Here is an 18,484-nt window from a genome sequence, read left to right on the forward strand (position 1 = left end):
GTATTTTGTAACTCATCTAAAATGTACATTGTTGACATGAGCAGCTCTTGTGCATCCCTAGCATTGAGCTATTTTTAGTGTTGAACTCATTTAAACTATGGATCCAATGGCTAATTTTCAATAACATCCCAAGGCTAAATTGAAAAATAAGTAGGCCTTTTTCACTTCACTAATATGATTCGGTATTGTTGGACAGACCGATTACATGGAACGCAGTTCAGTTTACCGTACTTAACATGGAAAATCTATCTAATCCAGAAAGAAAAGTTCGCAACGGCACTTTGCAGGAGAAGTGAGTATACAACAGTTCCAAAACAAAAAACAATGCAACTGTTGGAGCATGTGTAGCAAGTGAACATGTTTGTATCGTGCCTTAGCCAAGTCTGTGCTGAAAGACAAGATCGTTACTTGTCATGTTGTTTGAGTTTGTGGTTTATAGGCGTAATATGACATAAAGTTCCCCTATCTTGGTTTCTGCAGTCACGAGTCATGAGAGCGACATCACCCTCACCCTCGCTCTCCAATATTAAATTCACGTGCCTGGTTTCTCATTATATTCGTTGATTGGATGCCAATGCCATTCCATCCCGATCTCAACTCAAGCCTGCTTTTGCCTAGTGATGGGCTTTTTCTACCCCACCACTACATGGGTCTCAATATCATTTTCAGTCACTAAACTTTTCCTTTCGATTTATTGCATCATCCTTGCATAGGAATTTTGGGAGTGAGAGGGAAGAAGAGGGCAAGTGTCAAATAAATTTAGATTTCAAATTGATAAATTTTTTAAGTTTCCAAATAAAAGTTAAAATTGAAGACTTTTAACCTTTGGTGAGATCTTTTAGTCACCATTCATAAACCCAAATTAAGAAAAAGATGGTTAGAAAGTCATGTTCATGATGATTTTTTATACACAAAATTCAAGGTACGTAAATTGTTTAATTTTCAAGGTCAAGACGTGGTATAAAAGTTATCAACAAATCTCAAATTCAATATCACATATTGAAACAGACAATTTACTAATTAAGCCAATACTTAACAAGGAAGTAATCTTGTATACGAAAGAGTCAAGGCTTGATGGGCGAAAGGCAAAACGTGTTTGAGCAAAAAAAAAAAACGTGATATTCCTATAATTGATGCGCTGGCGTGAATGGCCACTGTTAGGCTTAAATTATTCTACTTTGTGTCTCATTGGACACGTTTGGGAACAAAAAAAGGTCCGCTCCCACTCCAACGGTCCCATGGAAGCTGCGTCAACGCCTTCAACGGCTAATAAAAGTTTTCTTTGGCAGTTTTAACTTCACCGATGGGCAACCAATTTCCCCATTACAATTATAGCTTTCAAAGCTCCATTTCAATCAACAGTAACTATCAGTTTGCCCCACCCTCCCTCATTGTAAGTGGACAAAATTACAAAACCAACACCTTTCAGAATGGAAAGAAACAATTCAAGGTAGAAAAAAACACCCATTAATTTTATTGGGTAAATTACGAGTAAATTTAACAAATTAAAACCAATGTGATTGGCCTAGTTTCCTTTCTAGTGCAAACTTAAATGAATATTATTAAACAGTTTCCTCATGCATGTTTGTGCATAAAAGGAAAATCAAGGTATAACCTTTGTGGTGGTTTCATTTTGGTATAATCTTTAAAATGTTTTTGTAATATTTAAAAAAATCAAATAATTTCTTATTCTTCTTTTGCCTTCAATCAAGTTTTTTTTTTTTTTATTTTAAGTCAATTAAGTCTTTATCATTAATTATTGACTAATTATCATCAGTCAAAATATCATTTATAATTTTTATACTCAGGTCTTGTTGAAATGAAGAGTGAAAAATACTATATGATCATATCGTTATATCACACTATTATGCCATGTCGTTATTTATTATGACATATTAGCTCGGGATATCAGTGTTAAGTAGTATAAAATGATAAAGTAGTATTTTGATTAATAACAATTAGTCAATTATTAATTATAAAGGTTTATTTGATTTTAAAATATAAATATAAATTTTTAATTAAATATAATAAAAAAATAAGAACTTATTTAACTTTTTTAAATAGTTTAAGAATTTTTTTATATATTACACCTTTCATTTTTAACTCAACTTAAAAGATACTTTAAATGCACTTAGTAGGTACTAGTACTTAACAAAACGATTTAATATTAATAGAGAGCATGCTTTTCACAACAACTCTTTTTTTAAATTAACAATCAATTGCGCAAAATACCTTTGATTTGATCACCTATAGATAGTTTAGGTTCCACCAAATTTTACACTAATTAATCTAACTTCTATGAATGATTAAGAACTCATAGTGCAAAAATTGTAATCATAATAAACAATAAGACTCACTGCGTATAAATTATATGTAAATATCATACAAGAAAACAAAAATCATTCATTTGGTGTAAAACTTCATGATTATAAAAGTACCTTAAAGTAGTTTTAGGTAAATTCGGTAATACTATTTTGTTTTTTTTGGTATCAAGCATTCAACCTTTTCCATATAGATAAATTCTAATATGCAAAATTTGTCGTATGCATTAAAAACGATTGCCAATTTTTTCTGCTCCTTAAATGAAATCAACTTTTTGTGTGGAAATGAACGATGACAACGAAATCACAAAGGACAATAATAATTCCATTCATTGAATTGTACGCGATGGTGAACTTGGAACTTTTTCGTTTACATGAATCAAGAGATTATATAATGAGAATAAACTCTCCTTTGCTTTCCTTCCACCAATTTAAGCTTATGTCAAGACTTTTAACTTAGAATTTTTATGAAATTTTATTTTATTACTCTGTTTGTAATGAAAGGAAGAGAGGGAAAGGAAAGGGGACTGAAAGAGAAGGAAGGGTTGAAGCCTGAAGGAGAAGGGATGCAACATACATATTTTTACTATTTGGAAAACATTTAACAAGAGATTGAGAGTTACACATATTTGTTTCTCTAAAATTCTCTATTTTTTTAATAATGGAAAACACTTAAAAAAAAGTATTCGAAATCAATTCTTTAACTATATTAATACACTCTATTATTAATCTAAATGTTCAAAGTGAAATATTAGAAATATTTGAAGCGAAGAAATTTTGTTTATTAAATAATAAAACTGCTTTTATTTTAATATCTTTAACTTATAAATGAAATAATCATTAAAACTATGTTAACAAGTGATCATTTTCTTCCTTTAAGATTTGGACTATAATTTTCTTTGAAAATTAGAATTGGACCACAATTACCCTTTCTCTTTTTCCTCTTCTTTGTTTAAGTTAATCTAAACAAGGGAAATCATACTCATTCATTCTCCTCCTTTTTTCCCCTTCCTTTCCTTCCCCTCCTAATTTATAATCTTTTCGGTTTATTTTATAAATGAAAGAGCGTTGATCATGCATGTTTCTTGTAACATGATCAATTGCATACAAATTATTATCTCTTTGTAGAAAAAGAAACACAAAAAGAAAGAACAATAAGCTGATTTAATTAATTAATTAATTAATTTGTCATAATGCTGGTGGTATACGTGATAATTCTTTGCTTTTACAATGGCAAAAAGGTATCACCGAAATCGAACATGATTCCTCTGTCCAGCTGTCTACGTTGCTATTGTCTTCTTTTCTCTCTATAAAGTGTAAACAAATAAGAAATGAAAGAATGCCCAACCACCATTCCACTTGTCCATTTCACTTTAGAAGAATACTTTAAAAGTAAAAAAACAGAGCAAAAACAGAGAAACTAAATAAAAAAAAAATCCATGGCTTCTTTTCTCCTCCTCTCTTTCTTCTCTTCTCTTCTCATCTCCACTACATTAACAGTCACCACCACCGCCACCGCTTCCACCACCATTAAAATCTCCCTCTCTCCTTTCCCCCACCCCCCTTCCTTCGATGCATACCAAATTCTCAACAACTTAGCTACTTCTTCGGTCTCAAGAGCCCACCACCTCAAACAACCCACCCACAAAATCAAAGCCAAAGCCAACACCACCTCTTCTCTACTCAAGACCCCACTTTTTCCTCACAGCTATGGCGGCTACACGATCTCTCTCGGCATTGGAACTCCGCCTCAAACTCTCACTTTCATCATGGACACTGGCAGCAGCCTTTCCTGGTTTCCTTGCACCTCTCGTTACATTTGTTCCCAATGCGCATTCCCTAACGTCGACCCAAAAAAAATCCCCACCTTTTCCCCAAAACTTTCATCTTCCAAAGCGCTTGTAGGTTGCAAGAACCCCAAGTGTCGTTGGCTCTTTGGTCCCGATGTTGAGTCTCGTTGCCAAGACTGTGAACCCGCATCCAAAAATTGTACTCAAAATTGCCCTCCTTACATAATTCAATACGGTTTAGGTTCCACTGGTGGACTTCTATTAGTAGAAAACCTTGTGTTTTCTCAGAAAACTTTCCAAGATTTCCTTGTTGGATGCTCCATTTTCTCTAACCGACAACCCGCTGGCATAGTTGGGTTCGGTCGGAGGCCCGAGTCTTTACCATCCCAATTAGGAGTGAAGAAATTCTCTTACTGTCTCGTTTCTCGCCGGTTTGATGACACAGGCGTCAGCAGCAACATGTTGTTGGAAACCGGGTCGGGTTCGGGTGATGCCAAGACTAAGGGTCTTAGCTACACACCATTTTACAAGAATCAATTTGCCTCACACCCGATTTTTCAAGAATTTTACTACGTAACTATACGTAAAATTCTTGTTGGGGATAAGCACGTGAAAGTTCCGTATAAATATTTGGTCCCGGGACCAGACGGGAATGGAGGCACTATCGTGGACTCAGGGTCAACGTTCACTTTCATGGAAAGAGCAGTGTTTGAGCTGGTCTCAAAAGAGTTCGAGAAGCAAATGGGAAATTATAGTAGAGCACATGAAGTGGAAAACAAATCCGGCCTAGCCCCCTGCGTCAATATTTCAGGCCATAAGTCAATCAGTTTCCCAGAATTGATTTTCCAATTCAAAGGAGGGGCCAAAATGGCATTGCCTTTGGCTAATTATTTCTCATTCCTTGATGTTAATGTTGTTTGCTTGATGGTTGTTACCGATAATATTATCGGTCAAGGTGTCAGCGGCGGGCCAGCGATTATTCTAGGGAACTTTCAGCAGCAGAATTATTACATTGAATATGATTTGGCAAATGAGAGTTTTGGGTTTGCTAAACAAAGCTGTGTATGAGCTGCAATTTGTTTTTCGACCATGAAGCTGAAGGTCTTTTTTTGTTTTAATTATTATTATTATTATTTTTATTTTTATTTTAATGGAACTGTAACAAAAGAGTTATACGCTTTTCGCTGTCAGTGTTAAAGAAAAGGTAAACACTTGATATCATTGAAATGAAGTTTATAATAAATAAAATTAGTTTTTTGAAAAGCGAAAAATGTGCGGCGACAGGGAAAGGATGCTCTTCTCTTTCTCTTTGGTAGTTCAATCAATTCATTTCTTTCTAGCTGGAGCTTCATGGCTGCTAATTTCTTCCTGAGTAAGCATGCCTTTCTTTTCCTTTCTTGCCTTTGTTCTCCTTTCTAAAACCTCATTATCTTCCTTTCAGGCATCTTTTTCTTTCTTTTTTTTATGATGCGGCAGGGGCACCAGCTTCTTTATCGGCTTGTTAATGTGAAGATGGTTTCTTTTCACCTTCACATCTAACTTTGCCCTGATATATGAAAGCCTTTGTTAAATGGTTGAATATCAAAGAAGAAACTGGGATACAAATTCCTTCCCACTTTATTCTAGCTTGAAAAGAAATGTCTATTCCCCAGTTGATATAGTTTCATTCACTGAACCAACCCAGTTTCTATCTGATTAGTCTTTCTATCAATAATTAAAAGCAGAAAAATTCTATCTGCTGCAACAGTAAATTGCAGTGTTCTTTTTCTGACGAGTAATAACCAACCATTTATTGAACTCTTCTAGGCATAACTGTTTCAGTACCTTTTTCTTGTGCCGTAGATGGGTGAGAGCCGTGAAGTTTAATTTTGGAAGCAATTCGGTTAGAATCTTTTATGCGAACCGTTTGAACGCATTTGTCTATTTCACATGGGGAATTTTGCAAGACAAGTAGCTGGGCAAGGACCTTGGAAAAGGAGCAAGTCTACTAAGCACTCAGAAACTTCCTTGCCTGGTGGGCAAGAAATGTATATCTTTCGAAATTCTTGCAAAAAGTTATTACATTGTTCTGCTTCCTTGTGAGGAATGATGGATTGACTGTTTTCATAGTAATGTCACTAGCTTTTTCGTACACCTACATAGAAAACAAGTTCAGTTGTGGGGCTGGAAATTAGAATGGGGTCCCTATAGAAAAACTAAAATTATGAAAACCAGGACAAAAACCAACACAAAAACAGCCAAGTTCGATTTTGGAAATGGAGTAGGACCATTCCTTTTTGTTAGTTTTCGAATGGGGTTACAGTCATCCAATTCTTATCTTGCCATCCTATCCAGTTTTCATTTAGAATAATCCATATTCTACCCTTCTCTGTAATATTTTTTTTCACATTCTCACCTATAGTCTGAATTGTCTTACTTGTATTAACAAACAAATGTACCAACAGTTTCCTTTCAATGCATTGTAAAGCAGTTTTCTACATGTCAGTTAAAATAAACATGATCATATCAATGGAAGAGATGTTGTGGAAAAAGGGTACATTATGCACTCAAAAACAATGTTGAAAGGACTTTGAGTAAGAAAGAAATTGACTTAAAATTACGAGGAAGAGAAAAAAAATGAAGAGTAAAGCGATCATGAGGACAAAAGAAAACAGTCAGATGACGATGGGATTAGATCTACCACAACAAGGGCAAGACATGGAAAAAGCAGTTGTGAAGATTGTAAATGATGATTGAATAAGAAGAAAACAAACTACTTTTTTACTCACATCATCAGAAATTGGGCAGCTGTAACTTTTTGGGCTTTTTTTTGGAAGGAATCTATACTCAACCAACCATTATTGTAGGATTGAGAGAGTGGAGCCTTTAGGTTTTCTATACTATACTGTTTATTGAGGTTGGAAATTTTTAGTAGGGTTTGTTAGTCTTTCTTTCGGTATAGCAGTGCTCATTGCTTGAGTCAATTGCTTAATCACAATAAAAATGGACCATTGTATGTTGGAATTTTTTGAGCTTTTATCCGGATTGTAAGGCGTGTGATTTGCCAATTGTAAAGTGAAAGTGGTTGGTTGGGGTAATCTAAGATGTCGCCAAACTTTGCTTTTGAATACTTTACCTGTCCAAGTTACCATTTTCTATGGTTGCTAATCAAATCGAGCTAGTATTTCATGAATGCTACTTCAATCATTTTACAATAAGTTTGTAATATATAAAGATTTTGTATAATTATATATTTGAAAGTAATTCTCTTTTATTACATAAATTCTATTTTTCTTAACTTATAATTTGAAATCAAAAATTTCAATGTCTCTTGCTTTTAAACATGGTGATGGATTTTTTTTTCTTTTTTTCCAAAAACAAGTTAAATGCAAAAAAGGTTACATGGATTAATCGGTTGGCTGGGTTTAGTTGCATGAATCACTACTAAAAAACAAACTATCACTGACGGAATCCATTCTATTGGTGATCACCAATGGATTACCGACGAAATCAAACTGCAAGTTATATCGACAGATTATTGATGAAATACCATTGAAATTTGTTGATGAAACTAAATGCGTTAGTATTCAATTGGTAAAGCCTTGGTGCACATTGTAGTCAAATGGTCTGAAGGTTACCGATCGAAAAATTTAGTCGGTAATGCCTTCATCGATGGAATTTGTCGACGGAATTGCCGATGGAACATTTGGTAGGTAATGTGATCAAATTGCCAATGGAATCGTCAATGAAAATTCGGTTGGTATGCCCATTAAAAAGGTGGAAAAATTTATCGACTGAATATCGATGAAAAATTTGTCAATAATGTTTTTAGTTTACCAATGGAATTTTTCATCGATGATTTTATTGGTAAACTAAATTAAAACCCCTAAACGACTTTTTTTTCCCCCATTTCTCTTTGTCTCTCTTTTCTTTTCCTCTTTGCCTCTTTGGCCACCTCACCCCATACTCAACCTTCGAGCCACTAGAACTACCAATTAAAGCTAATAGAGTAACATCGACACTAGACCTAGCCCCCCACCGATTGGTTTTCCTGCTCCCATTTGAACTGCCTGACTCTCGTTTGGTTCCCCAAGCTTCTCAACTAATGTCCTTCCTAATGAAGCTTAAGTGGGTGGTCCGTGATTCTTTCCCCATATGGTAAGATTTCTTTGGCATTTTTCTTTCTCTCGTTTGAACGGCTTGACTCCTATTTGTTTCCACATTTTTTGTAACCATCATCCTCCCCTATTGAAGCTCTAGTCGGTGGTCCACAAACCTATCCTCTGACGGTAAGCTTTTGTCACGACCCAAATTTAGGGCCATGACCGGCGTATGGGCCTAATGGACGTAGTCCACTAAGCCCAAGCAAGCCTATTAATCTGACATGTTCATCATTCCATCATAAACTGCTAAGTCACATTTCATAACTTAGGATCAAAATAATATTAAACATTGCCACCTCATACTGGCATACTAAACAAGTGTATATACATTGTCTACAACATGTATCTTAATAATTTACATTAGGTTTGTCTATACATCTCAAAAAGAAGACTCGATTTCTAGCGGAGAAACTCGGACGAATGTACAGCTACTGAATGCCGAGACACCTACCAATAGTCGAGTCTACAAGAGCATCTCGACCTAGTTACCAACTGCCTCGTGATTTGAAAACATGAAGTTGAAAACGGTGAGTATAAACCCAGTGAGTGAACAAGAAGGGAACAAGCATACCATAAGGAATGTTTAACGAAATTATAATGCATTCATTTTTCAAAACAATGCAATTTATTTGAGTTCTTATTAAACCCATCACGTAAACCCTACATGAGAAAAATCACTTATTGAAAAGAGTCCATGCTCAACAAAAGATTTGGAGAGTGAAAACTTTAATAGCATTCATTCGAATCAAGTCAAATAAACGACGGGTCCTTGTTGCAGTGGAAAGGCATTTTCGCTACAGCTACGCCGCAGCGAGAATGAATTTTTGCTGCAGCGACACTTGACTTAAATTATCATCTAGCCGAGGGTTTCTCACCAAACCTCCTCATTTTAAAGTTAATTCATTTATTCCTTAATGTTGAAAGTCCATGGTCAAATATGGTAGCAAAGAAGTGGAGAATAGGGCAACAATTGATCAAGATGTGAGACAAAACAGAAAGTTTTTCACTGCAGCGAGAATGAATCTCACTGCAGCGAAATTTCTGCCCCAAGACAGAAACTTTTTCGCTACAACGAGATTCATTCTCACTGTAGCGAGAATGCTACAGTATTTTCTTGCTGCAGCAAGAATGCATTTTTGCTGCAGTGAGTTTTCGACCAGCCACCCTCCAAAAACCTGAGAGTTTCTCACTGCAGCGAGAAACAGGGCACCAATGAAAAATTTTCCTTCCTCCAAAAAAAAACCACCCTACTGAAATGTCCAAAACCAATAAGAAACACATAACAACTTTCCAAAGTTTAACATACCGAATTTCACATACATTACAACCATATACCATTACTCATAAATTTCTTATGACACACATGTTTACATATGTATATATATATATATACATATACCCATCATCATCATGCACACCATCCCATCATCATCATGCACACCATCCCATCATCACCAGCTCATGCGCACTCCCTACTTACACATGGCTGGGTCATCACCGGTTTATGCGCACTCCCTACTCGCACATAACCGAGTCATCATCGGCTTATGAGCACTCCTTACTCGCACATAGCCGAGTCCATATAATTACAGAATAATATTTTCGTACGTATATACATATATAAACATAATGTAGTAGTATAGGAATCCATAATAGCCACATATCACAACATAACCCATTTCTCAAAAGCTTGTTCCCAAGGCACTCATTTTTAAGAAAAGTTGTATAAAATCATTCAAACGCTTTATACAAACAAACACATTCCCCAAAACAAATTTGAAATGCAGTTCACTCACCGGTATATTGTTGAGCCTTTAGCTGACTCTAATTCCCCTAATGATCCAATTGGAGTAATGGGGCTTCGTTAGAACCTAGAATCACATCAGCATCAACATTATGTTAATTCACACACCATAAACCCTAAAAGTTATCTCTTAACTAGCTTTCAATTGCCATTTTAAATGGCTATCTATGTTCACTACCTAATCACATTAGAGTCAATACACAATCTCAACAATAAACTCACAAATCAATCACTAAACATTATCAACACTTAAAACTCAATTCTAATTTACTACTCACCTTGATAGCTTTGTAACTTTGAAATTCTTTCCAACAATTCACAAGCTTATTACAGGGCTTTCTTTCTCTTTCTATCTCTAAACACTTAGCTAGTGAGAGAAAGTATGGAAGTAGGATTTTTTCAAGGGTTTTAAAGTGAGAGAGTGAAAGAAGACAAGGGTTTTAGTCAAAAGGGCACAAAGGTATGAAAACTAGAGCTAGAGACAGAAAATTATGCAAGCTCCATATCAAGCTTCCATGGAGGATGAAGCAACGTGAGATAGGAAGAGAAGAAGAAGAAGAAGAAGCTGCTAGAAATTCAAGAAGCTGCTAGAAGGATAAGATATTTATAGCCCAAGCTGGTCCACTCCATTTAAATTACCAAAATGCCCCTCCACAAATTAGCTTATTCTCCTCCAATCTTTTATGCAATCTTTTTACTCTTTTGACACTGAGACAAGGTTCATAATGGTTTAGAAATGTTCAGGTTCATGAAAACTTAAAATTCTAACTCGAGGTGAAAAATGACCATTTTGCTCCAACCGTAAAAATCATCAAAATTTTTGTTTCCTTGTAATTTTACCCATTTTTTCATCATTCATTTATGCCTTAGGCCTACTTAGACCATAATATTATTTAAAATCTTACTTTTACGGGCTCACTAAGGAAATGACGAAATTACCCCTGATAAGGAATATCGCATATATTACTAACTATGAGTCTATAAAGGTCAAGGTCTCATAGCTTTGTTTGCTATGTTTGAGTGCTTGTGATGCCTATTTTCTAGTAGTTCCTTTTGTAGCCCACGTTGCTATTTAGGATGCCTAATCTGTTTGATTAGTATTGCTTGTGATGCCTATTTAATTTCTAGTCATTTTTTGCTAGCCGACATTGCTATTTGGTATGCTTGATCTGTTAATTGCTTGTGGACAAAAGGCCTAAACTGTTTGTAGCACTGGTTTATCTAGGAATGGAAAGTATTGTACTGTCTAATCGATTTTGCTATTGTAACGCCCTTGATTTTGATAGAATTAAGTTATTTGAGAGTATGGCTATGTGTGCAAACAACTCTTTTGGAATTTATGACATGATGAATATGATAAGTGTATGGGAATGTGCATATTGACATTTAGGCAAATTTTTATGAAAACATGTGATAAATTTTATAGTTTGAGGCTTTGATTTGAATTTAATGTGATATTTGAGGATATATGTGTATGGATTGGAGTTATATGAATTGTTTGAAGTGTGATATCAATAGGGAATGATTTTAGGGTATTAAGTTTGGATTTTTGAAAGTTTGGAAAGCTAAAAGCTGCCTACAGGGGAAAATTTATTGATACATTCCCAAATGCATCGATATATTCTCGATAGGATAAACAACATAAAGCGTATGAAAGAAATTGTATCGATACATTCCCTAATGTATCGATACATTTATGGCATGATGAACATCTATCGATACATTGTCCAAATGTATCGATAGATTTGAGGCAAAGAGCACCCAGGGAAAAAAGTATCGATACATTTCCTCATGTGTCAATGCATTTAGGACAGTGAGCATTCTGCTTGAAATCTATCGATACATTGCCCCAATGTATCAATAGATTTTGTCAAAATACGTGTAAATGTATCGATTCATTCCCAAATTTATTGATACATTCCTAAGTTAAAGTAAAAATAAAAAGGAGTTTTGGATTATCCGCCTATTTAAGTAAAAACCCTAACTCTTGTTCACTCTCTACCCATTTAAAATCCTAAGCCTCAAATAGATTTTAGAACAATTTAAAGCCAATCTGAGTTTGGGAAAACATTATTGAATAAGATTACACCTTTTTATGATTGATTTTCAATTTAATCGGTTAATAACCTAAAAATCTAATTTTTCCAACTTTGGTGAATCCCCCTCGATTTTGTTGGAATTTGGAGTTTAGATTTGTGCAATCTAGCTTCTAAGGTATGGCTTTAGCTCATTGTTGAAGAATTTAGCTTGAATGTTGGATTGTTGAGAATTTAGTTATTTTTAGAAAGGTAAGGTATTTTCGAAAGTCAAGAATTAATTATGTTTGTGATGTTTTGATGTGTCTTAAGAGGGGAGTTAAGCTATTTGACTCATTGGCAAGCTAAAAGGTGATTGGAGGCTGAATTAAAGCTTGGCTATGGAGCTTCCTGCAATTTCTAATTGTGAGTGAGTTAATTTTAAATGCATGAGATGCATGATGCATGATAAATGCGCTGCATTGGTATTAGATTTTGTATGTAAGCCTAGGTGAACATGCCTAGGCTAGAGAACAATCTTATATGTGAGTGTATATATATATATATATATATATATATATATATATGTTGTTATATGTACTGTGATGTGTGGGCCTTAAACAAGCCTCTTGGTGGCCTATGTTGATTGTGTGAGCCTAGACTATGAGGTCTAAAAGACATGATGAACATCTAGGAGTAGATTATCCTAGATGAATAACTTGTTGGTCTCAATGGAGTGCTAGAAAGGGGGTGAATAGCATTAAAAATTTTGAGCTCAGCCGTTTTTGAATGATAAAGCTTTTAATCGATTAGAGGAAAATGAATGTAAAACTTGTAGTGGTTGAAAGACACCAAGTAAAGAAGGGTAAAGAGAAGTGGACAATGCAAGACTATTTATAATGGTTTGGTCCATTTGACCTATATCCATTACCTTGATGTCCTAATTAAGGATTTTCAACCCAACTTCACTATACTAGTGGAATTCATAGCTTCCACCAAGCTTTTACAAGATGAGCTCTCAACCCAAGCTCTGATCCCTTACAACAAGCTTTAGAGTGCTTCCTACACTCTAATTTTCCAAGGAAAAGAAGGAAAAAAAGTACAACTAAGTGCCTTTATAAGTTTGGATAGATTACAATCAAGGTTAAATGCTTTTTCAGGATTTGGAATGAAGAACAAGTGTTTTTGGTGAAGAATATTTTGCTTTTTGCTCAAAATGGCTATTTTCACTTCAAATATTCTTTCTTGACTGTTGGAGCTTCCTTTTATACTTAAGGAGTCAGATTTTTTTGTTGGAGACAATTTCTAGCCGTTAGAACAACTTTGATACACTTTTAGCCGTTATTTTGTCCTTTAGTGTTTAAATTCGAAAAGAGAGACAAACTTCAGCTAACCAGTTACAAGCAGCTCTAACTGATTAAGAGTTCTTTGTCTTCAGGCTTTTTTTCTTCAGCAGACTTCCTTTAACTAGTTATGGTTGGCTCTAACCGATTACAAACTTTATGTTTTCATTTTTCTCTACACGGTAGTGTTCCTTTAATTGGCTAGCTCTTCCCTTAACTGATTGAAACTTTACTTCCTTCAATGATAACTGATTAAAATTAGATTTAATCAATTAGAAAAACTTTGAATTTTGAACTTCTCCATTTTGGCTCCCTTCAACGGTCAACTATATTTTCAAACTTGTTTTTGGCTCTTGAATATACTAAGACCTTGTGCTCTAACGGATTAACCAGACTCCTTAATCGATTAGCATATTTTTGTTTAGCTTCAGCTTATCGCACAACTATGCCTTAATTGATTAAGGTCCCTTATTGATCAGTTACTAAGATTCTGTTTTTGTTTATTACTTGCTTTTTCCCTCTCTAACTGATTAACTCCACATTAAGTTTAGTAAGCTTCTTGATTTGCCTTTAATGGAAAACTTTGTTAGGGGTATTAAATTAAATCCTGCACACTTAAATAACAAGATTAGACATTAATGAATGAGGAATGTTTTGTTATCATAAAAAATATATAGAGTCAACATTCCCCCCTTTTTTTGATGATGACAAAATGCTCCTAAATTAAGAATGTAATGCTTGTAAAAAGAATTTATGACAAAATTCAACACTGATTCAAGAAGCCAGGAAAAAAGAGTACTTGCCTGAACCAAAGGAAAAATCACATCAAGATCATTTGCTTTGATACCATGTTAAAATGTTGAAATCAAGAAACTGATGAATGGAAGTGTAGCAATCAACGTAAAATGTGATGAACTTTCATACTTTGAAATGTATTTACAAGAGAATTATTGTCACGACTTGGTACTCTTTTCGAGCCCATGATAATTACCGCGATGTCTCGATAAACATTCATTACCCGGAATGTCAACTGAAACCTCGTAAGGCTTTTGCATCAATTTTACATCTTCCCTATGAGTAACAGTTACTAAATATCATGTTTTAAGGGAATATAAACTATTTTTAAATAAAAAACAAAACAAAAAGTAATTTCTGCCATATAAGGGTATTTTGATCATTTTTACTCGAAAAGTTTGAAACTTGGTGAATATACAACATACGATCGAAAAATATACATTTCTTATCTAAAAATAATTTTAGTAATCTAAATCATCCATTTAAAATGAAATTATGACTAATCAAACTAAATAAAAATATTAAATAAAATATTTTATTTTCTTATAAAACAATATTTATAGAATCCTACATAAACAATTTTTGTAGCGTAAGAGTAAAATAAATTCATATATGTAATAGCACACTAAACCAGGTATACAAAAATATTCTACAATGACATGTGGGCCTCAATATAATAGAAATATACAAGACTGTAGACCTTCGATTTCTAAGGATGCAAATCCAAAAGTAATCCTCGACAAAATCGACTGTCTATAGACTGTCCTGAGCCTGAAATGGGTAAAAAGAAGGGGAGAGTTTTATAAACCCAGTGAGTAAGCAAAGTTCATCTACAATATCTAAAGTCGAGTAAATGAAGACAGTTAAATCATCCCATCATAATATAATTCATAACATTCCAAAACTCATTTCAATTCATATAAAACAATTACATTTCATCAAAATAATCAACAAGGCTTATGATTCTCTTAAAAACTTGGCTTGTGCCAAAACTTGTACTCGGTGACACCTTGACCCGGGCATCCAACCGAGTCCACCAAGGATGTTAAAATGACATATACTCATAAAACATGTTTTCTTTTTTACTTTTGAAACATAGCCATTCCTTGGCGTTGGCTGAGTTTCATCCTCACGTGGTGGTTCGGCGTGAAGTGAACTCTAAACTTACCTTAGGAGATACCCTCCACGCCTCTCGTACTAATGTAAAATATAACGGGGTTTACAGTGCCCCTCTAATAGGCTGGTACATGGAAACTCGCCCACTGCAGTAAGTTGATCAAATAACCCACCAAATCAATAAAAATTTTGACAGCATGACATGGCTAATATGATATTACCCAGCCTATCAATGTAAAACAAAATAGTTCATATAATCCACAAACCACAAATCTAGCCATTCATGCCATCACATTGTCATAAGCCATCAATTCAAACCATATATATATACAGATAACACAAGTATATAGTCTCCACTTACTCAATTTTCAAAATCATTATTGAATTGCAAAACAATTTATAAATCTCATTCATTTAACCATCACTTATAAAACATAAAAATCTATGGTTTAAGTTCATTATTCTTTAAAATCATAGAAACGAATATAAACTACTTTAGATAGTTAAGGTGAACATTTGATTACTCACAATAGTGGGAGTTTGGAGTACTCCTATTCTTGGTCCTCGGGTACGATATCTTTACCCTTATCAAAAGGGTCACCACCTATACAAAATACACGACACGTAATTCAATATATTTGTGTCAAACTGTTATAAAATTATTTTAGGCTCTATATGAATGCATGAAATTGAATGAAAATTGTTCGAATAATCACTTAAAGATGGTGTTCTACGTGGGTTCAATGATGATCGGACTGAATTTGTATTCGACCTAACTCAAACTATACACTGTTAAATTAACCAAAACATCCGATTCAACTTCAAATATATTCATTACACTTCCAATATTCCAAATACACCAAAGTACCTCAATGAGCTTGATTGTGACTTAATTCATCGTAACCAAAATTCATTTCGATTCCGAACTAACGTGCTAATTAGTGTTAACACAGTCCAATAAATCCATCAACACCATTAGGAAATCCAAGTCCATTTGCTATGATTTTCTCATTATTGTTCAAGTCGTTTACTAAAGGAACTATACTTTTCGATAGCCATTTTTGATATCCGATACCATAAATCATCAATTACAAGCTAAATAACATGAAATACAACAAAATCCATCATCAACATGTCATCTATAAAATTTGGCCAAAGAGGGTTGTTGAAGGGCATGTAATTTTCTTGTTTGTTTTTCATGCCAAACATCATCAAACAACTAAAAACACTAAAATATCATGAAGTCTAGCAAAATTCATCATCAAAACCTCTCTCCCTATGTTCGGCCAGCAAGTATTCCCTCATGGAAACTTGTGTTTCATCCATAGAAAATGAAAAAGAAAGCATGGGAAAGGTAAATCTTAAGCTAAAATTGAAAAATCTTACCTTTGATTGTTTTATTCGTTGAAATTCAACAAATTTCTCTTGAATTTTCCTCTCTAGGGTTTGTTTCTATTCTTTTCTCTTTGTTCTTTGCTTTGGCCAGCCATGAAGAGTGAAATGGGAGAGTTTATGTTGAGTTTATAAGGAAATTATAAAAATATTAAAACTTGACATGTGTCACCATGTGATTGGTCCATGGTTAAAACTTAACAATTAAGCATTTTCTCACCACCACATGTAATCTCTTAATTATCCAAAGCATAAAATAATAATAGGTGAAATTCATGGGCTTGACAAGTGTTATGGTGGTGTAAAATTCTAAAAATTCCAATTACGTCCTCCTGGACACGTAAAATGACTGTTTTGCCTTTATGTTTGGAAAAATGTCGAAATTTAAAATTTTCATTTCTCAAATTCAAATCATGCTCCAATTAGTCAAACTTGATCAAAAATTTTGTCCAACATTCCAATTTTGCCCTCAGGTGAAAAAATGACCATATTGCCCCTACGTTATGAAAATTCTTAATTTGACTCCAAATTAATCCTCAAACTCCGAATCACCATATTAAAACATTCTAAGGTTCAATAACTCTCAAATACATCCTAAAATCTCTATTCAAACTAGTTCGAAGTTTTGATCGACTTAATTGTACCACTACGTACGATACCGACTTTTAACGATTCTCCGAGGCATCCCAGTATGTAGATATGCTATCAAGTACATGAATGACATGACAAGTATATAATAGAGTAGGGCTTGACAACTATTTATAAAAGTTTGTGAATCAGTAAAGTAAAGAACTAACTAACTAACTAATGACTAAACTAACTAACTAACTACCATAATAATAAGCAGCAAAGCTAAAGGTAAAACAAAATAATTTTTGCTATAAATAGTCATGTGACATCCATGTGACCTTCTCTTTTAATAAGCTTCATCTTTTATTCTAGTTTTCAAGCTTCAACCGTCATTTCATTTTCCAATCTTCAGATATTTCAACACTGATCTTTAGTCAAGTCTAATATTAATAACATCATTTAAGCTAACTAAATAATTAATTTTTTGACTAATTTAAGATAAATATATATGATTTTACCAATTAAAACTCAAAAACTCATAACTTGATCAATCAAAATTTATCAATGAAGCATCCAATTTACCTAACCTTTTACCTCATCTTAAACAATGCTGCTTAAAATTAATCTACACACTCACCAACCTACCCTAGTGCAATTCCAAGCAAATGGTTGCCCACAAGTGCTTACTCCTAGATCTGTAATTCCACTCAACAATTCCAACACCAGCCAAAAAGGACCCAAGAAAAACCAAGAAGGTATTAAGATTTATAGTTGCAACGCATCAAATTTTGACTCATCGTGCGCTGCCCAGAAGCTTCGAGGTTTTATATAAGTATTCAGTTGGAGCTGTTTGGTGGGTGATGGCTCCAAAGTAACCTAATATTGGACTTTTTGTGGGCTTAAATAGAAGACATGTGATCACAAGGAAGGAATTGGCTCCTCGCCATTTTGACAAAAATGGGCAAACTAACAAGAAAGATAAGCGTGCTTTAAAGGTGGCAAAGAGAAAGCTAAGCACCCACAAGAGGGCCAAGAAGAAGCGAGAGGAGATGTCTAGCATTCTACACAAGATGAGGTCAGTTGGAGGTTCAAGAAAGAAGAAGTGAGTCACACTGTGGTTATTCTTCATAAACAGTTTAATTTTTTGATGTGTTATTTTTTCTTTTGTGTCTTGTTTTGAGGGCTTTGACTTGCTT

At 34.2% G+C, this 18,484-nt stretch overlaps 1 protein-coding gene and 1 pseudogene across 1 annotated transcript; both read left to right on the top strand.

Annotated features, from left to right (window-relative positions):
* The first annotated feature begins 3,638 nt into the window (after positions 1–3,638).
* LOC18598373 (Eukaryotic aspartyl protease family protein) lies at positions 3,639–5,382 on the top strand. The gene has a single exon (XM_018122269.2). The coding sequence runs from the start codon at positions 3,761–3,763 to the stop codon at positions 5,177–5,179; it is 1,419 nt and encodes a 472-aa protein (XP_017977758.2). The 5' UTR covers positions 3,639–3,760; the 3' UTR covers positions 5,180–5,382.
* A 12,766-nt stretch (positions 5,383–18,148) lies between these two features.
* LOC148762410 (large ribosomal subunit protein eL36z pseudogene) lies at positions 18,149–18,394 on the top strand (annotated as a pseudogene).
* Positions 18,395–18,484: the final 90 nt, after the last annotated feature.

This window comes from Theobroma cacao, chromosome 5 (genome assembly GCF_053813885.1).
Source record: "Theobroma cacao isolate CCN51 chromosome 5, ASM5381388v1, whole genome shotgun sequence".
NCBI lineage: Eukaryota > Viridiplantae > Streptophyta > Magnoliopsida > Malvales > Malvaceae > Theobroma > Theobroma cacao.

Excerpts from the sequence above, each read along its gene's own strand:
- LOC18598373 (XM_018122269.2), top strand. The coding sequence starts at position 3,761 with ATGGCTTCTTTTCTCCTCCTCTCTTTCTTCTCTTCTCTTCTCATCTCC.